This window comes from Ruditapes philippinarum, unplaced genomic scaffold (assembly GCF_026571515.1).
Source record: "Ruditapes philippinarum isolate M1 unplaced genomic scaffold, ASM2657151v2 ctg2226_1_1_1_1, whole genome shotgun sequence".
In the NCBI taxonomy this organism is placed as follows: Eukaryota; Metazoa; Mollusca; class Bivalvia; order Venerida; family Veneridae; genus Ruditapes; species Ruditapes philippinarum.
The window spans coordinates 1-15,674 of record NW_026853784.1 but is presented as its reverse complement, the minus strand read 5'-3'; the positions used below and the strand labels follow the sequence as shown (position 1 = coordinate 15,674).

General features: G+C 32.7%; 1 protein-coding gene across 3 annotated transcripts in view; it reads left to right on the top strand.

The window, feature by feature from the left end:
- Positions 1-8,952, top strand: part of LOC132737868 (mitogen-activated protein kinase kinase kinase 4-like) — a 36,140-nt gene extending 27,188 nt beyond the window's left edge. For all 3 annotated transcript variants that reach the window (XM_060725234.1, XM_060725237.1, XM_060725233.1), the window contains 6 exons: positions 80-199; positions 1,482-1,641; positions 2,234-2,353; positions 4,146-4,252; positions 4,678-4,857; positions 6,480-8,952. In XM_060725234.1, the coding sequence (XP_060581217.1) occupies positions 80-199; positions 1,482-1,641; positions 2,234-2,353; positions 4,146-4,252; positions 4,678-4,857; positions 6,480-6,530 (738 nt within the window). In that variant the 3' untranslated portion in view covers positions 6,531-8,952. The remainder of the gene's footprint in view (positions 1-79; positions 200-1,481; positions 1,642-2,233; positions 2,354-4,145; positions 4,253-4,677; positions 4,858-6,479) is intronic.
- The last annotated feature ends 6,722 nt before the right edge of the window (positions 8,953-15,674 follow it).

The window sequence follows — 15,674 nt, the reverse complement described above, 5'->3', positions numbered from 1 at the left end:
GGACTATATTAAGTTTGATCTCTCGATTTAAATTTATCATGTTGCTTTCTGTGTATATATAAATTACCTGTATTAACAGATGAAGTTCCCAACAGCAGACATGCAGTATCATTTTAAGGAGATTATTGACGAGATAAAGATATTTGAGGGAATCAATCATCCTAATCTAGTTAGATATTACGGTGTAGAAGTTCATAGAGTAAGTTTTATATTGTTTTATACACAGTTTCTGATGATAGTTATATACGTACAGATCCTGGAAATATTTAAAAACATATACAAACATTACATACAATAAATTTTAGAATCCTCCTGCAGTGTAAGAAATTGCGATTTGAATCGACTAGGCTGGTCGGCCTACCAGATTGGAATATTCACTAGCCCAAAAGACATTTCACTAGCATGATTCATTTGTTCAAAACAGTTGTTTATATTGTCTCTGAAAATACAGTAGCCTGGTCGGGCTTGTTACTGTGAAAAGTTGGTAGCCCGAGGAGAAATTTAGTAGTCTGGGGGCTAAAGGACTACTGCTAATTTCAAACACTGCTTCTGTCATTCCAAAGATTTTAGGTTTGAGCCTTTGGATCTCAACCAAATATGGTCATGTGATATCACTGATCCATCAGGAAAGAGGACTTATTAGTGATCTATTGAAGCTTAAGTTAGAATGTGTTGTACATTTAATGTTTAGTTCAGCTGTTTAAAGCTGCAGCTGATTGGATATGACATTAGTTGGATTTCAATACTGGTTATTTTATTAAGCAAAAAAAAAAATTGAAAATAATTTTGATATGTAGGTAAAATTATGACAATAAAGTTTCAATATATATGTCTAATATATTAAACCATGCTGTTATATTATACCTTACATAACTGTTCCTTCTTGGTTTAAATAAGTGTCAACTTGCCTTAGAATGATATAATATTCACAATGATGTCAGTAGTCCATCAGAGCTATTACTATTGTCTGACTGCTAAAATTTAGCAGTCTGTAACCGCAATTGATATTTTGCAAAATGCCCATTATGTAAGCTGCTTGCCAATAGTTCTTAATTAATTTTACTGGAAATTATGTTTGTTATTAGAATAAGATTAACTTTCTTGTTGGAGTTAAACCTTTATATTTTAATAAAGTGTGGTATAATATAAGAAGTAGTACATAGTCCTTTGGACCTCAGCATTATAGTGACCTCCTAGTCAGCCCCAATCATTGAACAGACCTCTGCCTTAGGCTTCAGTCTCTTAAATGTTTGCAAACTCACTGCTATGAGGCTGTTAGTACTGTATAGTACTACTTCAATAGTTGACAATGATTTTTATATTATTCTGATATTTTATAACCCTGATGAAGACTCGTGAGAGTCGAAACGTCGGTTATCATCATTAAATAAACCTTAAAACTTATCCTGTGTTGATTGTTTGTTCCACTTTTATTGTTTTTCTTGTACTTCAATAGTTGATTATTTTGATTGTGTATATAGACAGAGATGTTGGTGTTTATGGAGTACTGTGATAGAGGAACTATAGACGAGGTATCGAGGGTGGGTTTGACTGAAGATCTCATACGTCTATACACAAAGGAATTATTGAAAGCCGTACAAGTGCTCCATGATAATGGCATTGTTCATAGAGACATCAAAGGTAGTACTGCATGAAACGTTTGGGCCTTCATGCCAGCCAAGTTGTTTAATCAAAGTAAATAAAAACATCAAAAAAAAATCAATATACCCCTGCAGAAAAGTTAGAGGATTTGATATATTGGAACATGCTTGTCTGTCTATCTATAATTAAGTATACACGTCTATTACAACTATTGCTGGGCATGACCAGTGTGGGGATTTATTATTTTTTTATTAACAAAATCAAAGTTTTGTTTTCTTTATGACTAATTGTGGAGTATCTGATATTGATTCACTTTCAACTTAACAGTGTTAATATTCACTATACATAAAAACACAATTACATGTGTATTATGAAAATTGTTGCTTATATTTTGTACATGTAGTACTTTTTCATTCTACATAATGCATCCATTTTGTAATGTATACTTATAATTTTCAATATACCTGAATTTTGCAATGTATTTCCATTGGTAAGAATGAAATGACTTTTTCCTGATTTTTTTTTTGTGAAATTAATAAGTGAAATTGAGCAGTTGTGTGATAATGATTAGGTTACAAGCATGTTTAATGTTAGTTATATGGTGTGATATATTCACTTTGTTTAATTACAGGGGCCAATATATTCTTAACATCAAGTGGTTGTCTAAAGTTAGGTGATTTTGGATGTTCTGTTAAGTTAAAGAATCATACAACCATGGTTGGTGAGGTGAATTCTCTCGTTGGCACCACAGGTAATTCATTCATATGTATCTCCATTAGTTTATTAGTCCCCTACCGGTTTACCGGAGGGGACTTTAGGTTTACCCTCCGTCCGTCTGTCCGTCCGTCTGTCCGTCCGTCTGTCCGTCCGTCCGTCTGTCCGTCTGTCAGTCCGTCCGTCCACAAAACTGGATCCCGCAATAACTTGAAAAGTACTGAAAATATTTTTATGAAACTTGGTATATGGATAGATGGCAGTATGGAGATTATGCACATCTTTTTCTTTTCTTCCTATGTTGAAAATTCTGGTTGCTATGGCAACAAATAGGCTAAAAATATGGCAAATTTTACACATAAACTGGATCCAGTGATAACGCAAAAAGTACTGGAAATATTTTTATGAAACTTGACATATGGGTAGATGGCAGTCTTGGAATTATGCACGTCTTTTTCTTTTCTTCCTATGTTGAAAATTCTGGTTGCTATGGCAACAAATAGGCTGAAAATATGGCAGATTTTACACATAAACTGGATCCAGTGATAAAGCAAAAAGTACTGGAAATATTTTTATGAAACTTGACATATGGGTAGATGGCAGTCTTGAGATTATGCACATGTTTTTTCTTTTCTTCCTATGTTGAAAATTCTGGTTGCTATGGCAACACATATACTGAAAATATGGCAAATTTTACACATAAACTGAATCCAGTGATAACTCAAAAAGTACTGGAAATATTTTTATGAAACTTTACATATGGGTAGATAGCAGTCTTGATATTATGCATGTCTTATCTGTTCTTCCTATTTTGAAAAATATCAGTTGCCTTGGCAACAAATAGGCTTAAAACATGGCAAATATAACAATATTTGTGATAAGTCAAAAAGACCTGAAAATTTTTATGAAATTGCATCTTTAATTCAAGACTTATCTCCTCTTTAAGAATTTTGCTTTTAAAATGTTATATTTTGGTAACAGGGATGTTTCAAATATTAACTTTAGAGTGTCCTTCAGTCCATCTGTCTGTCTGTCTGTTCATAAAAACTGTTTCCTGTGATCACTTTTAAAGAACTTTTCCAACAAGTTTACTTAAAATAGAGAAAAATTGAAACATAAGTGAATGGCCAATAGCCCTTCAGAATGTTGATGGGGTTCTAACCGGTAGGGGACTTATGGATTGCTTGCAATACTATGATAATTGCTTGTTCTGATTTATTTTAGTTTGTGTTGGAAGCTGTAAGCTTATTGAAACACTCGAATCTGTTCCTGGGAACAACCTGTACTAAGTAAAATTTCTTGCTCTAGGAAACAACAGCTTGCCCCTGATGGGTTTGAAACAACAGTCCAACACGGTTTACTAATCTGACGCTTTAACCACTCGGCAATACAGCAGTTCCATTGTTGAATTAATATAGGGACATGCATTAATGGATAATTTTATATAATGGGATCAGTATATAGTATTGAGAAAGAAATTTTGATTGATAGTTTACTTGATTGCTATAATATATATGTGATTATGTAATTTAAATGTGACTTACGAAAACAAAGCAGTGTATTAATTTATTAATAGTTCTACGGTATCTCATACATTAGCCTGGTGTCTAAATTCAGAAAAGGTAGCCAGCTTATAATGTTTTAAGTTGAGAGAGATTATGAAGTTTTTATAAAGAAAACATCATTGTTCAGAAGCATTTTAGGTCATGATTAATTAATTTCTTAATGCATTGTTCGCAAACACGACAAAATTTCTGTAAAATGTTGCCTGTAATAAAGATGAGATTATCTGTAAATAGTGTATATTTAAAATTTTTGTTTTATGACAGCATACATGGCACCAGAAGTAATTACTCGCAATGACAAAGAGGGTCATGGTAGGGCAGCAGATATATGGAGTGTGGGCTGTGTTGTGATAGAAATGTCTTCAGGAAAAGTAAGCATCATTTTGTGTGTATTTATACTGTGTTACAGTTTACAGTACATCAACCTATAGATACCACCTCTGACACCTGCAGCAAGGCATAGATTCTTTAACTCAGTGGTCTAAAGCAATGTTATTTTTGTAAGATCATGGTTGTGTGTTCAAATCCAAGCATCGATTAGATTTTCTTCTGCATCAATTGCATCTTTCTTTTATGAACTAAAATTGTTAAAATTTTATTTAGAAATTCATGGATTATGGTGTTTGATTAATTTTCTTTGTTTTCATTTAAAAAGTACATAAAGCTGTATTGGTTAAAACTGTTAGTGATGTATAGCACAGCATTTGAAGCTATGGTAATTTGATCAAGTACAGCATTGTTGTTTATGAATGAAAGGAATAGTGAAAGAAATGATTAATGGATAAATTATTTACAGCGTCCATGGCATGAGCTAGAGAGTAATTACCAGATCATGTTTAAACTGGGTATGGGGGAGACTCCCCCTGCCCCTGAGAACCTTGGTGATGAAGGCAAAGATTTCCTTGTGCACTGTCTCGAACAAGAACCTGATAAACGTTGGACAGCAAGTCAGCTCAGAGATCACCCATTTGCCAAGGTCAGTTTTTATTTATATTTTAAAATTGTATCTTATTTAGAGCCTGAAGTCTTCCTTCACCAGTAAAGTTGGAAAGTAATCTTATGACCGTGACAGTTTTGAACCCAAACAAATGAATAAGTAATCTAGACTTTTGGCAAAACAAAGCTGTAGTTATGTATTTATCTGATTGCTGAAATAAAAAACAAATGCAGACATACATGAAACTTCATTTGAGCTACATAACTTCAAACTTGGTATGTTGATTGGTCATGACCAGCAGATGACCCCTGTTGATTTTGGGGTCAAGGGGTCAAAGGTCAAGGTCACATTGACCTTGTAGGTAAAAACGGTTTCTGATCAATAACTAAAGAACGCTTAGGCATAGGAACTTCAAACTTGGTATGGTGATTGGTCATGACCAGCAGATGACCCTTAACGATTTTGGGGTCAAGGGGTCAAAGGTCAAGGTCACATTGACCTTGTAGGTAAAAACGGTTTCCGATCAATAACTAAAGAACGCTTAGGCCTAGGAACTTCAAACTTGGTATGATGATTGGTCATGACCAGCAGATGACCCCTATTGATTTTGGCGTCAAGGGGTCAAAGGTCAAGGTCACATTGACCTTGTAGGTAAAAACGGTTTCCGATCAATAACTAAAGAATGCTTAGGCCTAGAAACTTCAAACTTGGTATGATGATTGGTCATGACCAGCAGATGACCCCTATTGATTTTGGGGTCAAATGTCAGGGTCACATTGACCTTGTAGGTGAAAACAGTTTCCAATCAATAACTTAAGAACGCTTAGGCCTAGAAACTTCAAACTTGGTATGATGATTGGTCATGACCAGCAGATGACCCCTATTGATTTTGGGATCAAAGGTCAAGGTCACATTGACCTTGTAGGTAAAAACGGTTTCTGATCAATAACTAAAGAATGCTTAGGCCTAGGAACTTCAAACTTGGTATGATGATTGGTCATGACAAGCAGATGACCCCTATTGATTTTGGGGTCAAGGGGTCAATGTCATATTGACCTTGTACTTAATGATGGTTTGTGACCAATAACTCAACAACTCAAGTTGCCTTTGTTGATATTTTTATATTAAACTAAAAATGCTTTTGGTATACACATTTGAAGGTCTTATGTAATATAATAACTTGGCTGTCATTAATGAGGCCTACATGATTCATAAAATTTATGCATATATTATTTGTAAGATTTGTAATAACTTAAATTGCTGCACACAATCTATGGGGTCACAATAATTATTACCTTGTGACTAGCCATGACCAGTAGGTACTAGATAACCCTTATTAATTGTTTGTTCACTGGGTTAGAAGTCATGCATAATAACCTGATCATATGACTAATTGGCTGCCGATAGGGGGCATACATGTTTTACAAACATATCTTGTTCAAAGTGGCTTGCTGCCATGATTCGGAGGGTAAACTACTAACACTACCATCACCAGAACAGTTGAATCTATAAAAAACATTTCAAACTCAAAGTGAGATTTCTTCTATATTAATGAACGAGAATCAAATTTCTAGTGTTTAACCAAGAATAAAGAAAAGAACTGGATAATGTCTTGTATTAATAAGATTATTTCACTTTAACTATTTTTGTTTTTATTTCAGATCTATGATCCAGAGGGTGATGCTGAAGATACAAATAACAGTCAAAATTAATTCTGTATAGTAACTGTTATTTGTTTAAACTAATCTTCGAATTTATTCACACTTATCCTAGAAACACTTCTAAAAAAATAAGATGATATATTTTATATTTTAAATAAAGTGTTGGTTATTTACTATTTCAAAAGTGACAAGTAGCATTGTTGTGAATCACTGGACTAAAATACAGATCATGATATTGTTTTGTTAAATTATCTTTTTTCTGGTTTTTGCCATTTAGATGTTTATCTTAATCACTGTTAAAGGCAAGAGTCTGTAATATTTTAAAAGAAGATGTTTAGTCTTTATAATGCTAGCAACAGCAATGACTTGACTATACTATCATTGTTGAGTCAAGCCAGTCTGCTTATCCACACTGTCTCACCCAGGCTTTATGTTATTGCCTGCTCAATTATATTGAAATCCCTCAAACCCGCAATAAACATGTCCGAATAGAAAGCAGGAAAAGTCCATTAACAGAAAGGTGAACATGTGATGATACACTGATTTGTGATAAGCTCTAACATTTTCATTATAACTGTATTTATGTAACTATTTTGGGAATATCTTTGTGAAAGTGATCTGCATGCTAAGCTAGATTTTTTTTATTATTAAAAAATTAATTGTAATTTCAATTCATAGTTAAAGAACTGCATTTTTAGTTATAATAGAAAATATGAAAATATCACTTTATGTAAAGACTTTGATCAAGGCAAAATGCTCAAAATATTGTGATTTTATATTCTGCTTGTAACAAAACATAAAGTTCATAACAGAGTGGTTTTTTGCTAGTTTTAAATTTAGATATAAAGTAGGTAGTACCCTTAACAATCTGGCCTTCTGAATTTTGATAAACTTCTCTGATTGAAGTAAAGTTAAAGTGTTCATGTACATTAATATGTTGATAATGATGAGGAATGTAAGTGAGATTTTACATACAGAGTGGCCAGAGCTATAATTTCTTCACATAGTGTGTTATAACAGACTGTAGAATGTAGTTTAGAAATTGTCATGATTATATCTATAATTGAGCCGCATCATGACAAAACCAACATAATGGGTTTGCGACCATCATGGATCTAGACCAGCCTGCGCATCCACGCAGTCTGATCAGGATCCATGCTGTTCGCTTACAAACCCTATAACAAGTAGAAAAATGGATAGCGAACAGCATGGATCCTGATCAGACTGCACGGATGCGCAGGCTGGTCTGGATCCATGCTGGTCGCAAACCCATTATGTTGGTTTTGTCGTGATGCGGCTCATATGTAGTTGACCTTTTGAAGGTAGAAATTGTAGATAATTCACTACTAATTGTTAACTTACGCTAGGTAATATACAGGTATTATGTTGTTATCAGTTCATTTAAAAAATATGTCTGGTGTCAAGTGACACTGTCAGATCATCATGAAAAATAGCTTTAAAAAATAGAAAAAATAAGGATTAGAGAAATTAACTTGATAAATAGATGTTATTAAGCAATTTGAATATTGTTGAAAAATAAAGTTAGTTAGTATTTTTTGGATATAAAAATACAAGAGCTGCAAACATTGTATTTTGATTAAAATTGGTCGTATGATATTGTAATGCACCAGTCATTTGTTATCCAGGCCCCAGGATGGGGGTATGGGAGGGTATATTGTGATGTGAATTTACCTTGCAGCTGTCCCAGTCTTTCTGTTTCAATGCAGTAGCTTCATTTTCAAGTGAAAATTTTGGGAAATATAGACACAGTTAAGGGAACATAGCTGGATATTTTATTATCCTAAGCAGGGCAGGATTTTTTTTTTTGATTTTTTTTTGCTGAATATTTTCCAAGAGTTGGGACAGGAGTAAAACATGACTGGTGTGTAATATATAATTGATAAATGTATAAGTTTTAATGTGACAGAAACTGTGTTGTAGAACAAAGTTGTATTGTGGGTATATACATCACCATTCCATTTAATATTTGAAATGTTATATTTTCATACAAAGATACATGTTAATCAGAATATATACTATATCCTGTGCCTATTTTCCTCTGTATGGTATATATACAGGGTTGATTTCCATGTGAGAACGTGTATAGCTTAAATATTGTAACATAGCAACATTGTGTTGAATGGATTCAGTATTATGTGAGGAAACTATATGTATTCTGTGTTGTAAATGAATTGTAACAGTCTTTCATACACAGCTCAAGTTTTCATACCGACTTATTGGTGACAATGTTCTAGGTTGCTTAAATAATGTAGATACTGTCCTAATTTGTAAATATTGTTATAGTATTCCATCAGCATAAAGTGGATATGACATTTCTATATGATTATGTTTAAAGACGTGGAATTTTTGTCTTATCTTTGCTATCATTTAGTATACAAAAGATGACAGCTCAGGTGGAAACAGAGAAGTTTACCCTTAACTTTACAAAGCATGTCTAGTTTTTCTGTTTAAATTTTACATAAAATTGATTAAAGTAAAATCAGGTAATTTATGTCCAAAATGCTGTTAGATATCTGACTGAGCAACATCGTTGATTCACTAAGAAATGATAGAATTTTAGTTAATAATTTTTCGTTATATATTTATAAATGTGTGTGTTTATATTGCCCCTTGACACTGCTAGATACAAGTAGCAATAAAGGTAGAAGCAACCACCTGTATATCAAGCTGACTTGCACATCTGTTAAATCTGACAAGATTTTTTTTCTTAATAGCTACTCGATTTTACTTTTTTGTTTTGTTTGGAAGTAATAAGAGTAAATATGTTTATCTTTTGAATATCACTTTGTGATAAATCCACCACGTCTTCTGGTCCTTAAGTGGTCTACATGCTGTTTCGGCCAATCAGAACAGAGCTTATATGAATGGTATACAATATATAACATTGTCAAGGTGTACAAACAATACATGAATTATCTATGTGTAAAATATATATAACATTGTCTAGGTAATATTGATGTATATGAAGTGTGCAATAAGTTTTAATAATGTTTTAAATTGAATTTTAATTCTTGGTTTCTCTACATGGAGTATGTTTTTATAATGGGACTACTTATACCCTGTATTCTTCTACTACTTACTATTTTATTTTAATCTTTATTTTTTAATTACTTCTTTGTTTAACTTTATAACTATATCAAATAATTCATGTGTTATTTACATAGTTTTCTGTCAAGTTATGTCAGTCAGATTTTTAAAATCTATTTTGGTGACAAGCATTTGGTCTGTTATTTTGCATGAAAGTGTTCAGGTTAAATTGGGTTTTTTTATTAAGTAAGTCCAATATTTTATTTTGAAATACTTCACTTTTTCATTAAAAAATGACTATATCATATATATTTTTATCAAGATCATCTTGATTATTTTTTTGTTTTGATTTTTAGCTCGACTTTTCTATGAAAAGGGGAGCTATCCTACTCGCCCGGCGTCGGCGTCGGCGTCACACCTTGGTTAAGTTTTTCGTACCACCCCACTTTATTTCAGAAGTATTACAAGTATGGCTTTGAAACTTACCATACTTGTTCACCATCATAACCTCCATCTACAGACAAGAGTACATAACTCTGTCAAGGTTTTTGACAGAATTATGGCCCTTTTTTGACTTAGAAAGTGTATTGAGCTTGGTTAAGTTTTTTGTACCACCTCACTTTATTTTCAAAACCATTGGAGGTATTGCTTTGAAACTGACCATACTTGTTTACCATCACGACCTTCATCAACAGACAAGAGGACATAACTCTGTCAAGGTTTTTGACAGAATTATGCCCCTTTTTGACTTAGAAAATACATTGAATATGGGTAAAATCCACTTATTGCCTTAACCCTTTGAGATATTGCTTTGAAACTTTTAATGCTATTTCACATCATTACCCCCATCTGTACGCAAGAGAAGGTAACTCTGTCAAGGATTTGTTTTAAAAATTAAGGCCTTTTATCGACTTAGAATCTTGGTTAAGTTTTTAGTACCAGTCCACTTTTTGACTGAACTGTTTGAGATATTAATTTGAAAGTTGGAATACTTGTTTACAATCATGATTCCCAAACATGTCCAGGAGAAGGTAATTCTGTCAAAGATTTTATTTGAATTATGGCCCTTAACTGTCAATGTTTTGTATTATAGGCAAGCACTAAAAAACTTAAAAAATCTAAAAAAATTCATTCCTATCCACTTGTTCACTTTACCATAAATTATGTCATAATAAAATAATTCTTCACTAAATATCTTAATGCTCATGGCCATTGTTCACTTTAAAAATACAGAGATTCTTGTATTGCCTTTTACTGCAAAAACTTTTTTTATTGGCAAGCAATAAAAAAGTCGAGCGCGCTGTCTTACGGACAGCTCTTTTTTTTCTGATTTCTGTATTTTACATCTTCTCTTTTGAACCATCAAATGTTTGTTCATCACCTGCATAGCATACACTGTGACATCTTTATTTCAAGACTAAATTGTTTTACAAACTTCTAACTTTACTGAAATCTCTCTTTTTTCACTCAATCTTAAGATATTCATTTAAAGGTTGTTATACTATACTTCACTCAGATTATAAATATTTAAGCATCTTGGCTAAATAGTAAATGTGCTAGTACACGGTGATAGGTCGTTTTCCACAACTTGCCAGCGTAACGTCAAAATATCATACTGCAGATCGAGACACTGTATCTTTTTGTGCAAAATAGTAATGGTGGGCCAATCAAGTTTTAGGAATAGCTTTTAAAATATCTAACTGCTAGACATTGCAAAATTATTTCAACTTTTTAATTATTCCTTCGATTTTTGGAACAATTTATTGTTAATCTAGCACAACACAAATCACACAACATCACATACTTCGAAGAAAGTGTTTACAAAAGGTCGTGTTTACCTCAATAAGACTCATACTTGTCACAAAAACCTGTGCTATAACAACATATATATATACGAGGGATGATCAAAAATAAAACGGACTGTGACTGTCAATTGAAGAATTTTCAACCTATCACTTATTGTTATATATCACACTTAATCGGAAAACAATACCTCTAAACTGATGCTTTATCTAATCTGATAACGCAAAAAGCTTGTCCGTAACAGCGAATTCAAAAACCATGGTAACGCACACCCGGCGCAGTGCGTAAATTCGCCTTGACATCAGGCGCCTTAAGCTGCGTTTATTTAACAATATGGCACATTAAGATTTCAAAATACGCCAAAACATCATGAACCATATCATTGACGTTGTCGGTAAAAATGACTTCATTTAAACCATATTTATATTTGCAATCACAATTCAAACGTCCCATGTTAATAAAAAACTCCCGTTAAAACTATGTCGTCGGAATGTCACGAAAATCAATCAATAAGAAAAAATTATTCAAAGTAAGACGAGAAACTGTTTAAAACGTAGAAAAAGATTATGGCTATCAAGGGGAAAGTTCCAGAAAGCCACAGCATATTTTTTGATTAGCATAAAGAATTAAGAAAGGGTAATATAGAAATAGAAAACAAGTAAGGGAGAGACAGAAAAAAGAAATTTTCTAGGACGTTGTTGACATCAATCACTAAGACGTTGAAAAATTACGGCTGATTGACTGCGGACATTGTCAACGATGTTCGACAGTAATTACGGGACGGTGCAGTGAACTCTAAGGATTTTAAAATGATAATAGTTAATGCATTAATTAAATTTATTATATGATCTAAATATAGCTGCAATCTCATTGGTCCAAACAGTAGTCAACAGAACTTTTTATAAAATCATATTTCCTGGGTGTAGTATCATATTCACTGGCTGAATTGGATTTTCCCAGTCTAAAAATAGATTGAGACTCATATTCAATGATCATACACCGTAGACTGTTAATTACGCGTGTTAATTAAAAAATAATTGTTGCTTTTTTTTCTTTATGGCATATTTCTCAATTAAAATATCAATACTTTACTATCATACTTAAGGTTTACATCGCAATAATGAGTATAAACTTGAATTATTTTTGTATGCGCAGCATTCGCATAGTCGTTGCACGCCTAACACGTGCGTCTTTCTTCCCGCGCTTCAACGAGGCAAAATTTGTACATGTATAATTATAAGGTTGCACTTTTGTGATTTTGTTAATTTCTTAGCCTATTCATATAATAAAACAATTATTGACTAGTGAACCATTGAATATGATGTGATATTCACCGGCAGAAAGTCATATTGACCGAGGCGATGACCGAGGCGATATGTCATCTGCCGGTGAATATCACATCATATTCAATGGCTCACTAGTCAATAATTGTATAATATTGTATTCTTGGTTTACAATAGTATCAATTATTTTCTTATTTTACGCAGTATTTTTATGGAGAAATTGTGTCAACAATTAGACAGTCACTGTTCAAAATCGGCTATGCGTTTTATTTATTTTAAAATAATGACAATTTTGTTCATAGTTGTATTATTCTTTTATTTTTTCTTATGTATAATTCATTATCACTCAGCAACATTGTTTTACATTATTTATAATACATAATATAGTTTATTACATGTGCGATTTTTCCAACAATCAAGTTACAGAAGTTTGCGTTACTACATGAGCTCTTTATCATCATCCATTTTTTTACAATACAATATGATACCCACTTGTACAGAAATATATATAGGCAGTGGATCCGCCGCATCAACAACATAACTGTACCAAATATTTGCCAACTCCGTGAATGAGTAAAAAGCTACTCCGTTAACGAAAATTCGCTTGTGACGTCGTTAACGTCAATTTCAAAGTTATACTGTGCGCCGCATTGCTTTACATGTACATGCCAATAACAGCATAACTTTTTTTTGTTAATATTTCTTGTTGGTATTTTTGTATAATTCAGGGGTAAGATTCTGTTATATTTTCTGTGTATCTTTATGTAAATTTATTTAACAGGTAAAGAATCATTTACAAAGTCCGGTTAATTTTTGATCATCCCTCGTATATATTGATTAAGCATACATTCAAGTTCCACACAATATAGTGTGACATGATTATTAGAGCACTGCACAACACTGAATTCTAAAACTGCATTTCATTCTGTACGTTAGACTGGTAATTACTGGCATTGTTTTCATTTGCATTAAACTTTATAAGTTACTGTAGAATTAAAGTCCTACTTACAAGTATGTTTTATTTGATTGAAGAGAATAGAATGAAAAATTCGAAGATTTTACCTTGTTTTCATCTGTTTATCATCTGTTTTCTTGTTGTATGACTTGACATCCATTTTGTATGACAGAAAGATATGGTGTCTCGGTCAGAAGTATGATATTTTGACATCGCACGAAAAAGTTGTGGTAAACGCCCTATCAACGTGTAGTATATTTTTGATGGGTAATTTTACAATGAATACAGGTAGAACAAATACATGATGTATTTGTTGAAAGTGTGTTATTGTTATTGAATGACCCGGTATTAGAATGTATGTTATTTGTTATTGAATGCTATATAAGCAAATGGTAATAGAATGTATGTTATCTGTTATTGAATGTTAAAGTGTTTATATAATGAATGAGGTCATTGTCATGGTGAACCTGTAGTCTATTTGCTGATGTAATGTTATAATTTATTCATGATGAATAAAACTATGTGATAACAGTACGTTTTGTTGTCATTTTTTTCTTTAAAGCTCTCCAGAATCAAAAGTTTCAAGGGGAGTTATTCAGAGGGGATGATTATGATGAACTAAATGTTGAAATCCTGTTTTATTGCCCCATGGTTAAAACTAACAAGTCTACGGTAAATCAAATTTGTGAATAAATAACAAACTTATGACAATCTAAGGTTTGACATTGGAAGGTCAAGGTCATTGATATTATGATATATCGAGTTTAATTAAATCATTTTCAGCAGTATTTCAGTGAAGCAATGACTGGTTGCACCTGCATTCTGTACTAATGTTTCTTCTCTATTTTTCCTGCAGGTAACTAACTTTTCCCATCATAAACCATTAGCAAAGTGATAATTGAATGAAATACAGTGTCAAGCATAAAATAAATGCCAGCCTTGCCTAAAGTAATTACTTAAAAATCTGCCATGAGAAGACCTAAAGCTCCCTTTCAAAGTATGAGTGTACATCTATGCTGTGAATAAGAGCACCACTAAAAGATTTGATGCGTTTTCCTATACATTTATCTGCATAAGTGACCCAATTTTGACCTCGGGGTCATGATCAATGTAACTTATGAAGACTACGTGAAATAATAAAGCTATGGACAGTTGTTGAGAAGGAAATTTTCAAAGGAACTTCACTGAGGTCTAAAACATCAAATTTGAATTTCTTATAAAGGTCAGCTTAGGCATTTAAAACAGAAAGGTATGCAAAATTTTGAAGAATATACTCAGAAATAAATATTTTTGCAATATTTATAGCCCAATTTGAGTGAAAAACACTTCAATTTGGGGTTATTTTTCACAATCTTGAAAGCCAAGCACTCGAGTTATTGTTGAAGACCTATATCAAACAAGACCTGTCGGTAGGACAGCAACGCTCGACTATTCTTAGTGCTTGATAGTAAAAAAAGCCTTGATAATGTAAAATTTTCTAAGTTAACAAAAAGGCAACATTTTTCTTTAAATCCATGTAACAGTTATAGGCCTTGAAGAGAGTCCTATTATGCTCTCAAAGAAGAGTTTAAAATTTCAACTTGTTTCAAAGCCATATGTCAATAGAATATAAAATTATCTGAGGTGGTAGCGAAATTTAAATATAAATTCTAAGTTAAAAAAGGGCATTATTCTGCCAAATGCTTAATACAGATACCTCCTCCTGTTTACAGGTTGGGGTCATGATAGTTAACAAGTGTGCAAAGCTTCAAAGGCATATGTCAGTGGACTTTGAAAATATTTGAGGTATTACAAAAACTTTAACGTAAATTCTAAGTCAAACTAGAAATGTGTCCAAAGGACACGGATGCCCCCACATGCCACTGTTCTGACAATCTTATGACTCTAGGTCAAATATTTTTTTGACTACATGTGCCACAAGTTAAAAACTAAAAATCAACAAAGGGCCATAATTCTGTTAAATTTGGTCGCAGCAAAAATTCCTTCCTTTACTACCATCTACACATAAAAGGTTGTTCATCCCTGGAAGTTTAAGCAAAATCTGCCATCCGGTTTAAGAGGAGTTGCGTTCACAAAATTTCAAACATAGTATATAGTGAAAAAATC